This window comes from Rhea pennata, chromosome 28, assembly GCF_028389875.1.
Source record: "Rhea pennata isolate bPtePen1 chromosome 28, bPtePen1.pri, whole genome shotgun sequence".
In the NCBI taxonomy this organism is placed as follows: domain Eukaryota; kingdom Metazoa; phylum Chordata; class Aves; order Rheiformes; family Rheidae; genus Rhea; species Rhea pennata.
Genome location: NC_084690.1, coordinates 3376829 through 3397451, shown reverse-complemented (window position 1 = coordinate 3397451; position 20623 = coordinate 3376829). Strand labels below are relative to the sequence as shown.

At 48.1% G+C, this 20623-nt stretch overlaps 2 protein-coding genes across 2 annotated transcripts; both read left to right on the top strand.

Annotated features, from left to right (window-relative positions):
- The first annotated feature begins 948 nt into the window (after nucleotides 1-948).
- CHMP7 (charged multivesicular body protein 7) lies at nucleotides 949-11294 on the top strand. Its single transcript, XM_062596920.1, has 10 exons — nucleotides 949-1297; nucleotides 2961-3135; nucleotides 4656-4841; nucleotides 5664-5797; nucleotides 6203-6251; nucleotides 6578-6697; nucleotides 7008-7106; nucleotides 7729-7789; nucleotides 8536-8697; nucleotides 9547-11294. The coding sequence occupies exons 1-10, from the start codon at nucleotides 1008-1010 to the stop codon at nucleotides 9609-9611; spliced, it is 1341 nt and encodes a 446-aa protein (XP_062452904.1). The 5' UTR covers nucleotides 949-1007; the 3' UTR covers nucleotides 9612-11294.
- Nucleotides 11295-15016: 3722 nt separating this feature from the next.
- On the top strand, nucleotides 15017-16526 carry LOC134151891 (D(1) dopamine receptor-like). The gene has a single exon (XM_062596800.1). It carries the CDS (start codon nucleotides 15154-15156, stop codon nucleotides 16516-16518), a length of 1365 nt encoding a protein of 454 aa, XP_062452784.1. The 5' UTR covers nucleotides 15017-15153; the 3' UTR covers nucleotides 16519-16526.
- The last annotated feature ends 4097 nt before the right edge of the window (nucleotides 16527-20623 follow it).

Below are 20623 nucleotides of genomic sequence, written 5' to 3'. Positions count from 1 at the left end.
GCTTGCAGCTGCCTCCTCCACAGCTCCGTGACGGTGGGCTCCGGGTCCCTGCCGAGAGGCACCGTGGTGGAAGTAACCCCTCAGTCCCAGGGTGTGACTGATCCTGAGAAAGGCGAGCAGTAGCTTTCTCCCAAAACACACATCAGTCACCGTCTCTCGCGGGCAAGAAATGCCACATATGGTGAATGTCATGGGACGGAAATACCCCAAATTTGCTCTTAAGCACCAGCATCTGCCTCCTTATTTTTCAGCAGCACTGAGCTTTGCTCTGAAAAGTCAGACTTTTTATTAAGAAATTGCCGAGAGCCACGTACCCCCTGCTCCCGCCTGCACCCTGACGCTGAGGCGACGCAGGCCGCGCACGTCCGCTGTTGCCCTTTGCCGGCAGCGGTGGGGAACGTAAATCCCCCAACCCGCACTGCTCCAGGGGCAGGGAGGGAGGGAGGAAAAAGGGGCAGCTGGAGGACAGGAAAACTTGGATGCAGCCCGGGGTTTTGCTCTGGGGACGTTGTCAGAAACCCGAGTCACCGCGCAGCACCACACGCATCGCGAGGCGGGAGCCCGCGCAGGGCCAGGTGCGCGGCAGCCGGGGAAGCGGCTTCCCCCCCCCCCCCCCACTCCCCACATACACACCCCGCGGAATGGCGTCACCGCCGCGCGGTGACGTCACGACATGACGTCACGCCGTGACGTCACGCCCCCTCCCCCCCCCGCGCGGCGGGCTCCGCGAGGCCCTTTGCGCAACCGGCGCGGCCGCCGCGATGCACTTCGGGAAAGGGGGGGGGGGGGGGCGCGCGCGCGCGCGCGGCCGGGCGGCGGCGGGTGCGCCTGCGCAGGGCCGTACCACGGCGGGCGCGGGGGTGGGTGGGGGGGGGAGAGGCGGCACGGGGCTGGTCCACACAAAGAGCGGGCGGGGGGACACCGTGGCGCATGCGCGCTGCGGCTCGCCAGCGGGCCGGCGGTTCCCGGGCGGGCGGAGGCGGCGGCGCAGCCGGGGGCTGGCGTCGATGTGCAGCCCGGGGCGGGCGGCGCCTGGGCCGGCCCCGGCGGGGGACCTGCCGCCCGAGTGGGAGACGGACGACGAGCGCATGGCCTTCCTCTTCTCGGCCTTCAAGCAGAGCCGCGAGGTGAACAGCACCGAGTGGGACAGCAAGATGGCCTTCTGGGTCGGGCTGGTGCTGGCCCGCGGCCGCCGCCGCGGCGCCGTGCGCACCTGCCTGCGGGAGCTGCAGCAGGGCTTCGAGCGGCGCGGCAGCGTCCCGCTCGGCCTCGGCACCGTCCTCCGCGAGCTCCTCAGGTAGCCGGGGCGGCGGCGGCCCCCGGGGCGGGGTGGGGGGGGAGGCAAAGGGGTCTGGAGGGGCCTGGGCGGAGGAACAGGCCTCGGGGGGGTCTGGGGGAGGAACAGGCCTCGGGGGGGGACCTGGGGGGAGGAACGGGCCTGGGGGGGAGCCTGGGGGGAGGCAACGGGCCTGGGGGGGAGCCTGGGGGGAGGCAACGGGCCTGGGGGGGAGCCTGGGGGGAGGCAACGGGCCTGGGGGGGGAGCCTGCGGGGAGGAATGGGCCTGGGGGGAGCTTGGGGGGAGGAATGGGCCTAGGGAGGGAGGTTACGGGCCTGCGGGGGGAGAACTGAGGGTGATAGCGGGTCTGGGGGGAGGTTAGGGGTCTGGGGGGCAGGCGGGCCAGCAGGCCCTGGAGATCGGGGGGGAGGGCAGCACGGGGGGGTGTAATGTGCCTGGGGGGTGGTAATAGGGCTGGGAGTGTTTGGGAGGAGGGAGCGGGAGGGAGACAGCAGCTCTAGGGGGGCTGGAGTGGGGAGGAGGGAAGCAGGGCTGGAAGAGGGGCAGAATGCCCCAAAGGGGGAGATCCTTGGGCCTGCGGTGGAACCCCCTCGGGGGGGAAGGGGTTTGGGGGGCAGTGAGGGGCTGGAGAGGAGCCCCGAGGTCCCTCTGTGAGGGAGGGGATGCAGCTGGGCACAGGGAGGGGGGCTCTGTGTAAGGGCTTGCATGAGAAGGTGACTTTGGGAGGGGGCCTGGTGCCTGCAGGGGGTGAGCAGAGGAGCCCCATGCACGAGTGGGGAGCTCTGCGCAAGGGGAGCACGTAGAGAGGGAGCCCTGTGCAGGGAGGAGGCGTCTGGGAGCAGGAGTGCTCTGTGCACGCAGGTGGAGGTGCCAGGGGGCTGCTGGGCATGGCAGAGGTGCTGCAGCAGGAGGCTGCTCATAGAAATACAGATGCGAGGGGCTGCTCTGTGTGAGGAGGGTCCATGCGGGTGGATGCCTGTAGGGAGGGGATGCATGGATGTGGGGGGCATGCTTCGCAACAGGGGGTGCGCAGGCAGCCCTTGCGGTGCCTGGGGGCCCACGTGAAAGGTGGCATCGGAGCCCTGTGCCATGTATGCAGACGGGGAGAGTTCTGTGCTGTGCCAGGCTCTGGGGACCCTGGAAGATGTCCGCTGTGTGTGTGGCAGGGAGATGCACTGCAGGATGCTGGATAAATGGAGGGGTACAGGGGAATGTGAAGGGAGGCTTGGTGTTGTGCAAGGAGGGGGTGGTTGTGCATGTAGGTGATAAGTATTGGGAGCATGGGAGAGCATGAAGATGCTTTGTGCTGTGAAAAAGTGACTTTCCCAGTTAACTTCATGGAAGAGAAAGCATACAGGAGAAAGTTGTGAATTTGGAAAAAAATGTAAACAAAATATCCTTGTGTTGAGAGGGAGCCTGGGAGGACAGGAAACCCGGTCTGTGCACTTTAGTATACAGAGCAACTAGTCAAACTTCAGATATAAGCTGTTAGCAGAAGACACTACAAGGATTATCGATGTGTAATGTGCAGAACAAAGTTCCAGTTAATCATCGTCCACTTCAGCGTTCTTACTTGCTGCTCTTTTTTCCCTTTCTCTGTTAGGATTCAGGATTGGCCATATTCACTTGTGTAATGTATGCGTTTTTTTTTTTTTTCTATAGACGTGGCAAAATGCAGAGAGAGTCAGACTTCATGGCCAGTGTAGACAGCAGCTGGATCTCTTGGGGTGTGGGAGTCTTTATTCTGAAACCCCTGAAGTGGACTCTGTCAAGTGTGCTGGGTGACAGTAAAGTACCCGAGGAGGAAGAAGTTTTGATTTTTGTGGAGCTACTTCAGGTGAGTGTTGTCTAAAGCTTCCTTAGGTTGTGCATTAAAAAAAAAAAAAAATGTGAGTGATTTTATGTGCTAACAGGGAAAGGTCAGGAAGGTCAGGGTTGAATAGAAGACTGCCTTTGGCTGTACTTCTTAAGTATTTAAAAGCATTTAGAGGGATAGGTGATAGGAGATAACACCTCATGGCTAAAAATAGATCATATCTACAGATGTTCCTTGAAATTAGTGTAATGACTTTCCCCTGACTTTGAAGAAATGGATGACAAGCTTGCCTTGCTCTCTAGGAAGCCTAATAGTGTGCTGTGAGACCATGTAAATTCCAGGTTTGAGTTAGTGGAAGTATAGTGTATAAGAGAAACTTGCAGTTTAAATGCCATCTGTTGTGGGGAGAAACGAGTAAGTTAGATGTCGCTGGCTGTCAGTCCAGTGTATCATGTCTCTGCTGAACTTGCGTGTGCTTCATTAAAGGCTGCTTTCGCTTCGGAGCTCCTGCTTTCAGCTTGCCTTTTCAGACTTGATTAGAACTGCTGTTACCTCCTGTCAAAGACCCTTTTCTGTGGCACATTGTTAACAGCAGACCGGTGGGTTGTATTGTGAATTTGTACAACTCATTGTTGTTCAATCTGACTTGGATGGCACTGTGCTGACACAGTTGAGACCTTGGGTCATTTCCTCAGTGTTGCTAAGCTATTTCTTTTTTTTTCTTTTCTTTATTTCTTTTTTTTTTTAGTGGAAAAAAAAAGAAATCCTGAAGTTACTCCATTTAAAAACAGCGCCAAGACTTGCTGCTGTTGCATGCAAGTGGCCTCTAAATGACTGGGACTGGCAGACATGAAAGAACTCTTCAGATGTGTTCCTCTTATTATAGTTACTCTGATAGCACACAGTGTCTTTTCTCTGCAGTAGGCATTCTGTGGTCCTTTCAGGAGATGTCTGTATAGGAGAGGAGAGAAACTTGTTACAAAGGTGCCTGGAATACCACGAGCTTTGATTTGGAATTTGGAGGTGGATAGAAGCAGAAAGAGTTGTTTCTGTAATCTTAAGAGGACTATAATTCCAGTTATATGCTTCTTTCTTGAAATGGGAAAAATGTTCTTTTTTTTCTCTGCCCAAATATAAATGATGCAAAATGACTGAGTACCACTAGAGCGTTTGTTAAAGACAAGCTTAAACTGAGGGGAAAACTTCAAGGAGTTTAGCAATGAATGACTTGCTGCTTGTGTAGTGCTTCTGTTTTCCATGGCATTTACACAGGGAACATGAATAATGTGATTCTGGTTCCAGAGGAAAACTGTAATATTTTGCATTCCATTAACAGTGATATTTTTAGAGCATAATGAACGAATGCTTACTCACCTTCTGAATTTCACATACAACTCATTTTGAAAGTCCTTATCTCACCCCCAAATGTGATGTCTTTTCACTTCTAAGTGTGGGAGGGAGCGGGTGCAGCCTCACCAATCCTTATGGGAAAATTAAAAGTTCTGTGTAAACTGACGGATAGTTTTGTTGCTTCCTTTCAGGAAAAGGCAGAGGAAGTTTATCGCTTATATCAGAACTCCGCATTCTCTTCTCATCCTGTTGTTGCCCTCTCAGAGCTGCGTTCCCTTTGTGCCAACATTTGTCCAGATGAAAGGACGTTCTACTTGTTGCTGCTCCAGCTGCAGAAGGAAAAGAGGGTCACAATCCTGGAACAGAATGGAGAGAAGGTACAGGGTAAAGGTGACTGCTTTTGGGTGGTATAATCCTGTCTTGCATTTCATATAGCTGAACAAGTACTCACTATTGGCTAAATGTTGGTGGTTTTTGGAAAAGTCAGTTCTGTGTACTCCAACACTGTAACCTGGTTATAGGCAAGATTAAATGCTCCTTGCGCGATGGGTTCCTATTTCCCCCTTCAAACACTTGTAACATTATCCAGGTAATTTGACAGCTAGCAAACTGGCAGGTTCCTTGGCTTTATACTTGCAGGCTATTCCCAGGAATGCTGCACAGCATTTTAGGATACTGGTCTTGCAGAGAACCTGATAGCCACTTGAAAACTTACAGAAAATTAGATTCTTTGCACTATCCAAGTTGCACTTGTTCCGCAAGTTAGAATCAGTGCTCTACTCTCCGTGAAAAAGCCTTTTCCTGCTTAACAGTAACTATAGAGAATGCAGGCTCTGCCATCTCAAAGATGGCATATTTACCCATACTGTTCTGCACTGCACAGAACTGAAGTTCTTGGAAGTGTGACGCTGCCATATACCATTCAAAGCATAGCATAGCCATGCGGTTGGTGTCTAAATCGGCAGTGTCTGTGAAAGCACTAGGACAGCTTTACATCTTCAGAGCGTTCTATTAAAGCCTTCTGGTTTCACACTGAGGTGGCTTTGCCCTGTCTCATGTAATACTTGACTATATGATGATTGGCCTTAAACAAAACTGTGGGTGTGCAAAACATCTTTTCTTTCTGTTCGAGTGGAAATATTCCTAGCGCAAGCACAAATTCTGGAAACAAGTGACTCAATGTGGTTCTTTTTCTTTAGATAGTGAAGTTTGCCCGAGGTCTTCATGCCAAAGTCTCCCCGATGAACGATGTGGACATTGGAGTATATCAGTTGATGCAAAGTGAACAGCTGCTGTCACAGAAGGTGGAGTCCCTTTCCCAGGAAGCAGAGAAGTAATTTGGGGAAGGGTGGCGGGAAGAACTTCACTGTGATGTAGAGCTTTGTATTCCTGTGACACAGTAAAGAATGAAGTTGTCCTCTTTAAGTGCCAGTCATTCTTTCTTGTTTGGTAAATGCACTAGTTACAGTAAATGAGGTAGGACAGGTTTTCCCATTCTTGTTCTGTATCCACATGAAAGTAATGTGCAGTGAGCAGATATCCAAGTTGCAGAAAGATTTGGAACGCATTCAAAGACTGCCTGCAGAAATACAGCAGTGCCTTAAGGGTGGCTATTTGTGAAATATATTGTTAATCAGTCACCTGTAGATTAGAGCAAGGTAGCAAGGGTGGTAGCTGATTTGTAAATAACTACTAGTTGCAAAGGAATAAGCTCCTTTTCCTTGTTGCCTCTGTGCAGGTGTAAAGAGGATGCCCGGAGTGCTTGTAGAGCTGGGAAAAAGCAATTGGTAAGTACCAGTACTGTTCTGCTTGAAAAGAACTACAAGTTAAGCATCTTGAAACTGTTTTATCACTACAGATAGTGCCTAGTGTTTGGTATTGTATGCTTAATCTTAGATGTGTACAAGTCCATTTCTGAGATCAAAGAGCTCCTTCAAGTGGCAATAGGAATGTATTTGTCCAAAGTGGTATGAGGAAAAGAAATAGAAATATCTAGCTCTTATACCCAGCTGTTGTATGTGCCTTGCTGTACAGGGATTGCAGTGCTTAAAAGATGTACTTCCTTTGGCTGCTGCTGGTTTGTGATCCAAGCCTGTGTATCTAATATCTCCAGGCGCTGAGATATTTGAAGTCCAAACGAAGGACAGAAAGGCGCATCGAAGAGCTTCATTCCAAGCTGGATGCAGTGCAAGGGATCTTGGATCGTATATATGCCTCCCAGACTGACCAGATGGTAGGGTGTTCATTTTGTTTTCTGCTTCTTGCTTTAGCTCCATTCCTTTCATTTGTGCTGCTTTGCTTGATTGTTGGACTCACGTCTGACAGGTGCAAGCAAGCTAGTGAGACTCTTTCCTTTGCTCTAGGAGACAGCAAGTCTGATCTTGGGAAATTGGTATGAGGAAATCCCATTGGGGCTCCATTTTTGCCTTCTGTGCTAATACTGCTGTGAAGGCTCTGCTTGGATCATGGGTCTCGAGAGAAGCTTGCACTGCCTGTTGTTTGCTCTTACTCATTCAGCATTATGCATCTTTCCCTTTGTTAAGGTATTTAATGCGTATCAGGCTGGTGTGGGAGCTCTGAAACTGTCTATGAAGGATATAACTGTGGAGAAGGCTGAGAACCTGGTGGATCAGATACAAGAGGTACTGAAATAAGAGCACATCTAAATGAACGAGCAAGTAGTGGGTGGATGCACATAGAAAATTTGCCCAGATATTAATACTGAGGCTTTTGGCACTGTTCTGTTTCTGTTCCATATGTTATCAGAGCAAACTGACTTAATCTTGATCTCTTTAAACAAGAGAGCAGAAATCTTCAAATAAATGGCTGTATTTGGTTATACATATTTTCATTTATTGCTGGCCAGTACACTAAACTGATGTACTTCATGTGTTCTTCTGGTTAGTTATGTTTATGCAAGTGCACAACTCTTGTTAGCGAGTGTTTAACGTGATGTATTTTAAAAATAAGTCATGCTTTTGGAAACTGAAATGCAACTAAATGCATAAAACAGGGGCTTAAAATGGCCTAACCTACAATCTTGTAGTACTTGTTAAATCATCTTCCATGTTTCTTCCACTACTAAAACTCCAGTCATGTTGGATCTCTTTTGCACCAGTACCTGTTGCCCTTAAGTCAACTTTTGATTAGTTTTTTCATTTTCTTTTTTTTTTTTCCTTAAATCTCTACTATTGCTGTAACTGGCTACACCAAGACATAAGCTGATCTTATGTTCTATATCAAGCTTTGTGTATTTCTCCTCAGCTCTGTGACACTCAAGATGAAGTAGCTCAGACGCTGGCTGGAGTGGGGATCAATGGTCTAGGTATGTTTTGGGGTTTTCATGCTTTGCTCATCCTTTCTTTTCTCTCTCTGACCATTGCTGGTCTGAGATGCTACTGCTGTTCCCCGCCTTCCCTGCTTATGTCTGGCTCTCTGTCCTGGGAATACAGGCAGCTGCTGAAACATCAGGAATGTAGCTATTGGTGTCTTTAGAAGAAGTGAGAATTGACAAGGAGCTCTCTTCTCTGACTGTTGGTTGTAGGGGAATTGGTATTTGTGCATCTCCAAATCCCTGCAGGCCTCTGACTGCTGATGGATTTCAATTCAGAGTTGTATAACGTTTTCTTTTTTTAAAACCTATTTTTAGAGTGGCAGCTGCTCGTGATGTTCTTTTTTGTCTGGCCTATCTGTTGGTGCAGCTTGTTTGCCTTTGCTGAAAGGTTTTCCTTCCCTTAGATGCCTCAGCACAAAAGCTTCTCCAGGGATAGTTCTCCCTGAGATCAGGAGTGGATTTTTGACCGTGGAGGAAGCATGAGGAGGTGCTTCTTTTATCAGTAGTGGAAGTGATGGGGAATAATACCTCTGTTAAACTTAGGCTTTAATTTATGTGATAAGTGCCTGTCCAGGGATCAAAGAACCTGTGCAGGGTGAAAGCAAGACTGGATCTCTCCTCCTCAGGTGTTGCAGAGGATTCTCCTTGCAGCTAGAAGGAGGCCTGCTGCCTTTATCATATGCTGTGGAGGTGCTGCTTATTTCTGCTTGGAACTGAATGTTTTCTTTAATTGGCAGAGATGGATGCTGAGGAGCTCGAGAAAGAGCTGGATAGCCTCCTCCAGGACTCAACTAAGGAGTCTGTAGATCTGCCTCCTGTTCCTGAGAAGCCGCTGAATCCTGCCATTTCTGATGCCGAACTTGAAGCTGAATTAGAAAAGCTCTCTCTTTCAGATGGAGGTATGGATGTTGGCAGCCTGTGTTAGCTAGCCATTGTTAGGATTCAATGACAACCTTACAAAATGGAAGATGTCTAGCAGAGGTGAAGCCTAAGCCAATCTTTCCCATTTCTAGCTTCACAGTTGGAAGCTAGCTCTCCTGGTATTCCTGCCAGGTGCTTAGTGGCATTACCTCTCTACTACCAACTTCAGTCTTGAGAGGGCTGTCCTCTGTGTTAGAAGTTTTACTTGCATTTCTTACTGTGGTGTGCAGAGAAGGTTGAAGGCTCTACCAAAGAGCCAGTACTTTGATTAGATCTTTTTTGTTTAACAAAATTTGTGCAAAGCCGGGTAGAGTTTATATTATCTTATGGTACAGCGATAAAACAAGCCAGTGTTTTCATGCCTCTGGGTATTAAGTGTACAGCATCTTCTGTCTCTCTCCTTCTGGAATGCTTACTATGTCTCATGTCTTATAGGTGTGATCTCTGCTTAAACTAGTGCTGACCTAGGTTTTATTTAGTAACAGTGAATGATCAGACTTTTGAGGCTTAAACTGCATGCTGACTTTAGCAGTCCTGTCTTGGACTGGGGTAAATAGTTTTTAATTTTCTTTTGAGAAATCTGTTAATGATTATTCAAGACTGTCCGCTTAGTTTTGTTCCTTGGGCAGCTGATATTCTCAAGTTTCACAGCAGAACAAAGTTTACCATTGCATATGAAACACGAAGCATGGATTTTTCAAAAGAATGCAATCAAATATTGAAATATTGTGGAGCTCTGAAATTGTGTTTGTTAGTTGTGGATGTGATTGATCTAGTCCATCTTACTGATGAAAACTGATGTCTTTCTGTTGTGGTTTTCTTTATAGATTTGGTACAAAAGACTCCCTCTGCTTCCTGTGAACCCAAAACAGCTCTGGGACTGAATCTCTAAAGACCCAACAGTTACCCTGTTGCTGCAGCTTGAGAAGTTGTTTTAAGGTTCCTTAACTAATGACTGAACTCTGGGAGAGAGGGGTAGTGCTCCGCTCTTCTTTGTGGATATCACTTTACTAAGCAACAGGATCTTCTGCCATGACAATCCACTCTGGAACTGGCCCCAGCTGGTGTTTGTCATCTCTGTGCCAACATCTGCACTGGTCTCGATTTGACTTGTTATCCCAAGTCACCTGCAACATCCAATCTTCCTTCTGGGAATGCAATTCTCACTATTCTGCCCAGTGAAGATAAACTCTTCTATGTCCATAACAGTGCTTGATTTTTCTTTTTTTTCTTTTCTTTTTTTTTCTTTTTTCCCTGTGGCTGATGTTGAGAATCTGAGTTGCAGCAGTATTGCAGTTGCTCAACATTTGGCTGTTTGTGTGGTTGTTTAAAACACTTGGCACATGAGTACTGTCCTTGACATAACTTATCTGCAACAAGCTTAAACACCTGTTGATAGCTCAATCCCTTCCTGTCTGTGTTTTGCACGGTTGTGGACAGCTAGACACTGTAACTGTTAAATTGTAGGAGATTTTGTTGCTGCACTAGGGGGCAGCAACTGCAAGCACAAGACTAAACTAATTCCTCTTTCTGTAATGACACTAAGGCCTTAAAAGGGAGACCTGCAAAAGATTTTTAAATGAAGGAGTTTCTTATGCTGCCTCTGGTGACAAAGGCTTGCAGTCAATACAAAACAATTTTCTGCTTGCTCTTACTTGAAGTTTGAGCTGTTTGCTATTTTTGTATCTTCTCTATTTGCAGAACTCCTGGGGAGCTGCAGGATGATCTGCTTTGAGCTCTGATGTTGTGTTTTGGGGTGGGGGAAAAGGCCATTGTTTTGGTTGGTGAATGGTTTCATATAGCAGTCTTAACCTTGCCTTCAAAGGTGATGTTGTAAGATTATGGGTTACCAAAAACAACCCAGACTAAAACCCTGTAAATGTTTCTAATGGAGGGGGAAAAAAAAAGTAAAAGAAAACTAGCACAGGAACTGAAGAAGTTGTTTAGGTGCTGCCTTTACCTATTGGAAGTTGAAATCGTCATCTTTTGCAGGTCACTTTTTTATTTGCAGGTGGAAGAGCACAAAGCCTGATACCTATCATGAATAAAGTAATTCCCTCAGGAGAGGAATGTGTAATCAGCTGGGCTTTTTGCACACAGAGCTTGTGGATAGCAGGGGGTGACTAGTTATGTGTTCATCTGTAACCAGTCCTGCTGTCTCTCTGCCTCTCCCTGACTTGGAATGTATTCTCATTAGCATTCATTTCTGTGCTGCCTCCTGTACCAAGGTCCACTGCTAAAGCCATGTGGATGGCAGCTTGGGTGAGTAGTAAGCTAGGGATGGAGTTCCTATGCTCCATTTATGAAAGATGACCCAACCCTAGCCCTGGAGGAGAGGTGAAGTTTTTACTGGTGTCGCTAGGTGCTGCATCAGTTCTGGCTTCTCTGTCACTTCTGTTCAGAGTGCAGACTCCCACCAGAGAAGGCGTGCTGTAGCCAGCTAGCAGTTCACCCAAGCTGCACGCAGAATTGTGTGAAATGACTTGAAGCTCTGTGTTCCTTTCCTTTGTAAGCAAACAGGAGAAAAACACTGTTTTCTGCCTATATGTAATAAAGGGGAGGGAAGGATCCAGAATCCCTTGTGGTGCTTCCTTGTCTTTCCCTGTGTCAGTGATCACTGTGGTATTAGTGCTATTCCAGCTGTGTTTCTGCACCTATAAAAGGTGTCAGCTGCATTGAGCAGATTTCTGGGCTGCTTTATCAAAAATCCAACTGTTTGATGTACCAGGCTTTGATTTCCCTGAGCCTACTTCGTGTGTGTTAAAAGCACAAGTAGTAATTACTGCACCTAACTTCAGAAGATACCTGTTCTACCAAGTAGCCCATGCTGCCTTCTGGCTTGTATGGCCTCAGTTCCGTGAGCGCTGACTTGGAAAGGTCTGCTTCTTTCTCTCTGCTTCAGCTTGTCTTACCTTCCCGTTCTGTTTCTTTTTCTGACTTCCATTATTCCTTAGTGCATGTCTCAAACTAATCCAGTTCTGGGACTCGGGCAGCACGCAGTCCTACCTGAGGGATGTTGTGGGCAGTTAGGAAACTGCCATGCTAGGAAGACAGTTGTCCTGACTGTCCCCTTGGTTTTTATTAAGCAGTATGTAAGCCTTGTTTTGAGACAGTTTTTGTTGAGCTTTTTTATTCTGACCATAATTAAGCGACTGTAGTTGAGAGGATTGATATCATTCTTTCTTTTCTCTAAAGACGGTGAGTCTAAATGTGAAGTTGTCCCAGGAAAGGAGCACTACTCAAAAATGAAATTGATCCTTCACCCCTCTGCTGTTAAGATGCCAAAAGTAGGCTCTGAATTCATGGACCAGCCTGTTCCCCCTGGCAAGGAGGAACTGATCCCTGGAGAGCTACTTTTATTTTATTTTACTTTATTTTTCCTCTCCTCTTTTCTTGTTCAAGAGGGAAGGAGGAAATTTCTTGTTCATGTGCTTATGATATGCTGTCTGCAGTGAAAGGCCTGGTTCTTTTTGCTTAGGTCTTGCCTAGAAACGGTATCTCTGGATCTTTTCTAAAGGATCTGGGAACTCCTGTATCTCCTCCACTGCCGGAGCTTGCACCCTTGTGGGAAGTAAGCTGCAAAGTGGTTCCCGTAGGAATAAACAGTCAACAGCAGCTCTGTGTGACGGAGGCGATGGGGACAGCCTGCCTTCCAAAGGGCTGGCAGAGGCATTTAAGAGTTAAACCCCAGCAGCTGCTGCTTTACTTGAAGTGGGTTGTAATTTTCCTCCTCTGATGCCAAGTGGGGAATGTAATCAAGATGGCTGAAGAGGGAATGTTAACTGCATCTCACTGAGCCGGAGGGAAGGGAAATAGAGGGCACCTTCTGGCTGAGGAGCTTAAATACAAAAACCTAACGCTGAATTGCCACCAAACTGGAATTATATCATACTTGTGCTGTATAAAATAGTGCTTATTTGATTCCTTGAAGAAATGATAGCTGATTATGTAAGGAAATAATAGCAACTATTTAGTAATATAACACAGCAGGATAGCTTTCCCAGTAGAGAAGACTGCATCTAGCAGGCAGGAGGAATCACCCTATGAAAAAGGGTCGCTGCCTGTAACTTGCTTGCCCGAGACTGGTGTTAGCAGTCCTTTCCCCAAAGGAAGCCAAATTGTCTGCACAGTAACTACTAACTGAACTGTGTTGTGAGATGCACAGAAATAGGATATTGCGTTGGATCCCTTCTCATCCCCTCATCCCCCCAGCTCCGAATGTGCGCGTCGGTGTAAGTTGTGGGCAAGAGGAAGATCCTCCCTTAAGCTGTGAGGAGGAGGAAGCCTTCCTTGCATCTCGAGCAGTGATTTCCAGGAACGCCTTCTCTCCGAAGGGCGTCCGCCTTGGCGTGTGTGGCCAAAGTCCTCTGCGAGCTCACGGTGAGAGCCTCTGCTGTGGTTTGGTGCCGCATGGCAGAGCACCTGCCTCAGCTGCTCTCCTGAAGAGCACTTGCAGTATCCTCTGCTGTATGTGTCTTGCAACTTGGCTCTCAAATCTTTGTGCCCTGCCTAGAGAGTATGGAGAAAAACACTCTTTCAGGCCCAGAAGGCGATGCCTCTGCACGCATTCCTGCGTAGATTCGTGCAATTGCCTGTATGACAGGGACTTAGCCAGGGCCCTGTGCTGCCTGGGGAGTTACTGACCCTCCTTTTCCTCCGATGAAATCCAGCAAAGGAGGAAGGGAGCTAGACTGGCACTTAAAATTAAAACCCAAGGGAAAGTGCTGAGGCATGAGCTGGCCGCTGGTGCCATCTAGCCGCGGTTCTTGGCGTAGGCGCTTGGCAGGAGGCTGAAAGATGATGGAACTAATGAGGCTTCATTAAACAGGATCTTCTGAAGTAAATGCTGTGACATGTGTGCAGCAAGTTTCTTTAACCTTCTACAAAGTGAATATGTTGTTTCTTTCAGGAGTAAGATTCTTGGTGTTTTATCTTTTGAGAGGATAATTGCACTCTTGTTTCAAAGTAGTGCTTGGGCAGTTCCTGTTGTATCTGATTACGCAAAGTGAGGGTTAAGTTAATTAAATCTCAGTGCAGTTAAGCTGCCTTTGTACAGATTGGCTCCTATTGTCTTTAGAAGTGATACATCTTACAGGAAAAGGCAGAAATCATTGCAATACACTGCAGCAACTGTCAGTGCAATGAATGAGTGAATGCTGATCTGTGTAATTGCTTTTTCGGTTTGATTTGGAAAGCTTTTGCTGCTTTCCCCCCCACCCCTTGGGTAGTTTGCTAGCAAGGCATTTCTCAAAAGTATTCTGATACTAGTTAGAGATTAAATTTAAAGAAAGAATGTTGAATTTGAAAAAAAAAGACACTTTATACCACTTTATTGACAGTACTTATATTTATTCAGAATGCAGAACTTGCTAATGTGATGTTGAGCATCTTCTCTTTGATCTCATACCCAACCTCAACTGAAAGAAAGACTGTCTGGAAACTATAGTTTGTTTGATGCTTTTAGAAAGAAAAAAATTTAGCAGATTTATACAACTCTTTTTTTTCTCCTCTTAACTTGAAGGAAATTTGCAATGAAAAGTAAATGCCATTTTTGCACTATTTGCAGTTGTGCAGCCTTGGACATGGGAGAAATATCTGGTTTAGAATCATATATCTGAGCTGTACCTTGGTGCCTGTACAGTGAATTTAAGTGTCTTTCTTTCAAAGATCAAGCCGATAGATTCTTGCACAGTAAATTGCCATCCTGGTTTGCATTTAAGACCTTCAAATGCCACTTGAATGTTTATTTTACCCCTACAATCCTATCACCCATTTCCCAAGCAACTTACCCTGTCTGCCGAGAACTCCCAATGCCATGCTCTTCACAGCTCGCAGAGGACCGGATTGGTGAATAGGGGACCTGGTGTGCAGGGAGAGACAGATCTCACCTGTGTGAAATCCAGAGGAAAATTAGCAAGAGAGAGAAGAGCAGACAGCAGAGCAGCCTGTTTTGTGAGCAGAGAACATCTGTCTGCAAGAGTGGAGAGAGCCTAGTTCCCTCTTGCCTCTGGCAGTGAGTCCCAGCCTGGCCAGCGCAGAAGGGATTGACTGGGATGGTGTAGCAGGCAATAGATCAACCACAGATGAAGAGCTTCTGAGAGAGGAGAGGGAGAGAGGCTTGCAGCAAAGCCCTCCCAGCTTGCTCAAGTACCGGAGGTGAGTGCTGGCTCTTCGTGAACAGCAGGCTGCAAAGAAAGAGAAGTGAGGTGGGAGGCAAGAGAAAACAGATGCCAAGCTGTTGGCAGGAGACTTGGAAAGAAGTGAGAGCTTCAAGCACTTTTCCTTGTGCCAGGCTGTCTAGTCAGGTGTGAGAGCTGGGAGGATTGCAGTTGGTACTTCTGAGACATCAACGGAGCAATAAAAGGAGGATTGGGATGTTGATAGGGACTTAGCAGTGGTGAAATCCCTCAAGGGTCTGGAACAAAGGGGAACCCATGGATGGTTTCTACATTTCCGGAGAAGGAGATAAACAGGATGAGATCAATGACACCAGCAGTAGGAAGAGCTGGGCAGAGGAAGGCAGCTCCGAGTTGTCGTTCCGTGTGGTGACAGCTGTTTTACTTTCCCTTCTCATCCTCTCCACGCTCCTGGGCAACATTCTTGTGTGTGTGGCTGTGGCCATGTTCAGACACTTACGCTGTAAGGTCACCAATTTCTTTGTTATTTCCTTGGCAGTGTCTGACCTCTTTGTGGCTGTACTGGTGATGCCTTGGAAGGCTGTCACTGAGGTGATGGGATTCTGGCCTTTTGGGGCTTTCTGTGATGTTTGGGTTGCTTTTGATATCATGTGCTCCACAGCCTCCATCCTCAATTTGTGCATCATCAGCGTGGACCGTTACTGCGCCATCTCCAGCCCCTTCCGCTATGAGAGGAAGATGACGCAGCAGGTGGCCTTCATCATGATTGGAGTGGCTTGGCTGCTGTCCCTCCTGATTTCCTTCATCCCTGTGCAGTTGAAGTGGCACAAGGACCGTGAGCTTCTTAGCCAGCAGGAGCCAGGTTTTAATGTCACCTGGGAGGAGGAGAGCTGTGATTCGAGCCTCAACAGGGCTTATGCCATTTCCTCGTCTCTCATTAGCTTTTACATCCCTGTTGCCATCATGATTGTGACGTACACCCGCATCTTCCGCATTGCCCAGCGGCAGATTCGTAGGATCTCTTCCTTGGAAAGAGCAGTGGAACATGCCCAAAACTGCCACAGCAGCGACTGCCCTCATGAAGCCTCCCTGAAGAACTCCTTCAAGAAGGAGACTAAGGTCCTCAAGACCCTCTCTATCATCATGGGTGTCTTTGTCTTCTGTTGGCTGCCCTTCTTTGTGCTCAACTGCATTGTGCCCTTTTGTGACCTCGACCTGCATAAGCCGGGGGAGCTGCCTTGTGTCAGCAAGACTGTCTTCAGCATCTTTGTCTGGTTTGGGTGGGCCAACTCTTCCCTCAATCCTATTATCTATGCCTTCAATGCAGACTTTCGGCGAGCCTTTGCAACCATCCTGGGCTGTGGCTGCCCTTGTCCCAGCAATGCAGTGGAGACAGTGAACTTCAGCAATGAGCTGGTCTCCTACCACCATGATACGACAAACCAGAAAGTAGTAGTGACCCTTAGCTACTCCCAACTTCTCCCACATGCTGCTCTGCCGATGGAAAACAACGAGGTGTCCTTTGACAAGGTTTCTCAGATCTCCGAGCCTACTTGCGACACCCGCCCTGTGGATGTTTTGCCTGCTGCGGTGCATGTGGGGCGAGAGATGGCCATCTCGCTGGAGAAGATTACGCCCTTCACTGCTAATGTTTTGAATTAAGACAGGGATCAGAGCAGGTGGTGGGATGGTCTTGCGGAAAGATGGAAACAAGGACGCTATTGCAGTTGTCTGTTTTCTGAGGAACTTGAGAATAACACAGATATTGTTTTCTCTCTGGTTGGGCAGGAGTTTGCATTAATAAGTGCAAAATAGCTAGAATGAGTTTAGAGATGGCTCAAGGGGTTCAGTGTTTTGTTTGTTTTTTAACTTATAGTTTCAGATCCAGCCCAGGTGGGCAGTAAATACCTGTGTTGCTGCTTTCTTGGGTGACCTGTGAAAAAATCTTTTCTGCCAAAGCTGAAAATCTAGAGTTTGAATTCCCCTTTCCTTGTGACTTCAGCTGAGAAAGCAAATATTTGTGTGGTCTGCTAAGCCTCTCCCTCGTAGTCCATGAGATAGAAGTGGACTATGTACTGGGTGGGACAGCACCTTTTACTAGGGAGACCACTTTTCTGCTGGGTTGTGCAGAAAGGAGGTAACGTTGGTCCAGACCTTTGCAGCTTGCATTCACGTTTGAGCAGAATAACAGGCAGCTGGGGCTTGAATCAGGATTTGGGGTCTGCCCCTAGCTTTCCGAAGGGAGTTGTGTTGAGGAGCTGACTCGGATTTCGTCAGCGGCCTGCCTGTCAGGGGTTCGAGGTGCTAAGGCAGAATGACCTTGCTAGAGGTTCTCCTGCATTCGAGGTGATCAGCCTCAGCCTCTGCTCGTGCAAATTGTCCTGCAGGTCAGGACAAGTATGCAGCCACCCTTGCTGGAGCCCTGAGGCTGTGCTTGGTAGCAGCTTGTCTGGAGCATGCTGCAGGGCGCTTACTCGTTAGCCAAGGATTTGGCATGCTAAAGTTTCGTGCTAGCCCCTGGAGCAGAGCCAGGCTTTCTAAGCTGGGATATGCACAGCTGAGTGCAGGCCAGGACGTACATAAACTGTGTTTTAGCACCAGGACACTGGATTTCAGTTAGCTTGGAGCCTTCAGGAATGAGGGTGTTCGAGTCCTTCAGACCTGAGGATAGAGGAGAAAATCAAAATTCTAGATTTTTAAAGCAAGAACACTGCTGTTTTGCTTTCAGCGCCTCTGCCACATCTCCCATCAGTCATGTCCCCCTCCCTTTCATACTCTGTTTCTTCCCCCTTTCACTTTGTTCTCTAATTCCCTTCCTCCCCCATTTCATTACGGATCCTTCCGCACTGTCTCCCTTGCTGTCTCATTTCAATAATAATGGCTTCTTAAGAAGCACTCCCTGCTCACCTGTACTCTTTAATTAGCCTCTCCTGTGCGTGTTGGAACTTGTGTCTGGTTAGCCCTTGTGTCGGGGTGGAAGTGGCAAGCGAACAGCCCCCAGCATTTCACTGCTGACTGTGACACAAGTGACTTCAGAAATGTGTTTTGATCGGTGCGTGGTTAAACACTGCAGCAGCAAGCAGCACGTCCATGTCATCTTGAATTTGAGACATCTTTAGCTCCCTGGCATAACAGAGGAGCCTCTCCCCCTCCCCAGCAAACTTGAACAAAAAGAGAAATCAGAAAGTCATAATTACAGAGTAACGGTAATTATTAAATAGAGCCCAATTATAGTCAAGTTACAGCATAATCAGCGTGGGAGGGGAGCAGAGCTCACCATATTCCCAAGGTCGATGCTTGGATTTTTCTGTAGAAGCACTGATAAGGCTCAGCTTTGTTTATAACCATCTCTTTGTACAGCAGTGGTGGCCAGTCATTAAAACGGGGGCAGGTTCTCAGGGTTTTTCAACTCTGGGAGGACAGCACAGCCAAACTGGTAGAGAAGGAGTTACTGCTCCGAGTTTCATCTGGCATGCTTACGGAAGGCCCGATGTGACTGATTTGGTTTGAATGCCATTGCAATATTTATAACGATTTTTCTGCACTAAAAGCACAGTGTGTTGTAGCATGTATGATGTAGCTGGGCTTTACCTCAGGACTCCTGATTTTGGTGGCTAGAGGGAGTTGGGATACACAGCTTTTTCTCAAAACAGTATTGTCTTGATTGCCCAGTTTTTTTGAAGGGGTTAATGAAACTCACCTTGCAGCAAGGGTCTGGGGTTTAATCTGTGAGTGTTTGTACAGAGATCAGGCAAAAAGCAAGTAGCTCCACTTATTACTGTTGTCTATGGTGAGCTGGGTGAACCTGCAAAAGAAAGACAAGGGAGAAGGTAATGTGATCCTTTGGCAGAGGTACGCTTCCTGGATCAGAAGAAGAGATGGTGACAGTGAGCTAAACCAAAAGGCTCCACTGCATGGAACTAGGCTCCCTGTGTTAGAGACGCTTCTGGGGCCAGTCTGGGAAATGGGCAACAGCTCCAAAAGTGTGCATAACTGCGTGAACCTACTCCCGACGTGTCATCACCTTGTCTGCTCTCCAAAGTCCACGCCTCACATCATCTTCTGGCCTGAAATGCAGACCTCTCAGGTAAGATGTGAAGCCCACAGCCTTTTTGTTGACATCTCCAGGAACCCTAGGAGGAATCCAGACCTGCTTTGTTTTGCACTGATTGCTCTCTGCTTCTCTAAGTTTTCTCCGTAGTTTCACGGGGATCCATGCTCCTTCTTCTGTCCTGAAGTCTTACGGAATACTGTTACAGCCGTGGCTGTATTTCAGAGGTGAATGAAATGCGTCCCTATCCAAGAGTGATCCTAAGGCAGGGACTATGAGTCAGGACTCCTGTGTTCACTCTCCTGCCCTGTGAACCTGCATTAAGTCGCTTAGGTTTCCAGGGCTCTAGTTTTGCCATGTGTGTAACGAGGGCAGCAGCGCTGACTCGCCGTGAAGATGGGGCTTTTCTCGGGCTGTCAGGGTGAACGTGGCTGTCATTGCTGAGCAGTCTAGGTAGGAACAAAAGGAGTAAACAAATGTTCCAATCCAATGCAGTGAGAGCTGATTTGCAGCCTAAGGAAACAAACTGGCATCATTAGCTCTGAGTGTCTCTCTTTGCTGCTGCGGTGCTGGGGCCCCGATGTTATCTCATTAGGTGCCTGAGAAGCTGGTTATGCGTAGAGAGACCATTAAGCAGGGAGAGGTATCCAGGTCCCATCAGGTAAAATTCAAGTGTCCAAAGCCACTCACTTAACTCTGGGCACATTGGGACCAAGGGAGAAGAAACATTAAAATCTCAATTTAAATGGAAATATGATGCTGTTCCTGAGAGAGAAGGGACAGCAGCTGGCAGCCTTTCATAGAGCTCCAGAAAGGGGCAGAGCTGTCAGGATTCTCGCCATGACTTGGAGGTAAACAATCTGGGCCCCCTGGGACTGATCTCCCAACCCGAGGAAGCTGTTGTTTGGGGAGGGACATCTTTGCTTACAGAGGTGCTGTAAGGAGGCTCTGCTGTCTCCCAGGCTGATGGGAGGCTTGTATGGCACACCAAAGGGTGGAGGGTCTGAGGTGACATCCGTAGCTGTGCAGGAGCTTGCTGCCAACACTGCAGCGGTTTGGAGACACGAGGTGGTGGCACTGAGTGCACTGACTCTGGTTTTGGAAGCCCGTGCTGCTGGTCCTGAGGTCAGGGCTAGCAATCTTTGGCTGGCTCTAAAGGAAAAGCGGAGCACAGGGCTTTCACCTCCCAAACCTAGACTGGAAATGGTGCTGCCCCTCTCATGCCTGCACGGGTTAGAAAGGACGCCGTGAGGCTGGGGACAGGGTGCTGGCTTATTCTTTGCATTCACTAAATCAATGCACGCTTTATTATGCAGATCTGGAGCAGATGGGAAGACTGCGGGAGTTAACAGCGTGCAGGTGGTGGCCACACTTGCTGCGGCAGACGGTTGCGGGTGTCATGCCTACCTCTGCTTTCCCAGCTGGGCTGCAGGAGGACCTGATCAGGGCAGGCAGTGTAGGGCAAGGGGTGGCTGTTGCCGGTGGTGTGTTTGGTTTTTTTCCCTCCTCCAGGTTTAGGGGGAATGGATTTAGCGGAGAAAAGGGAGATAAAGAAGAATACTGGAGGGGGAACAGGATGGGCTGAGGTAGATTGCTGTCTTGTCTGATTTTGCTTCTAAATTGGAATAGTCAGCTGCTCCTCTCATCAGACAGAGGCCAGGGATCATCTCCGAGAGAAGCAGAGACTCCAGACAAGGAGCAAGACTGGATGAGGCC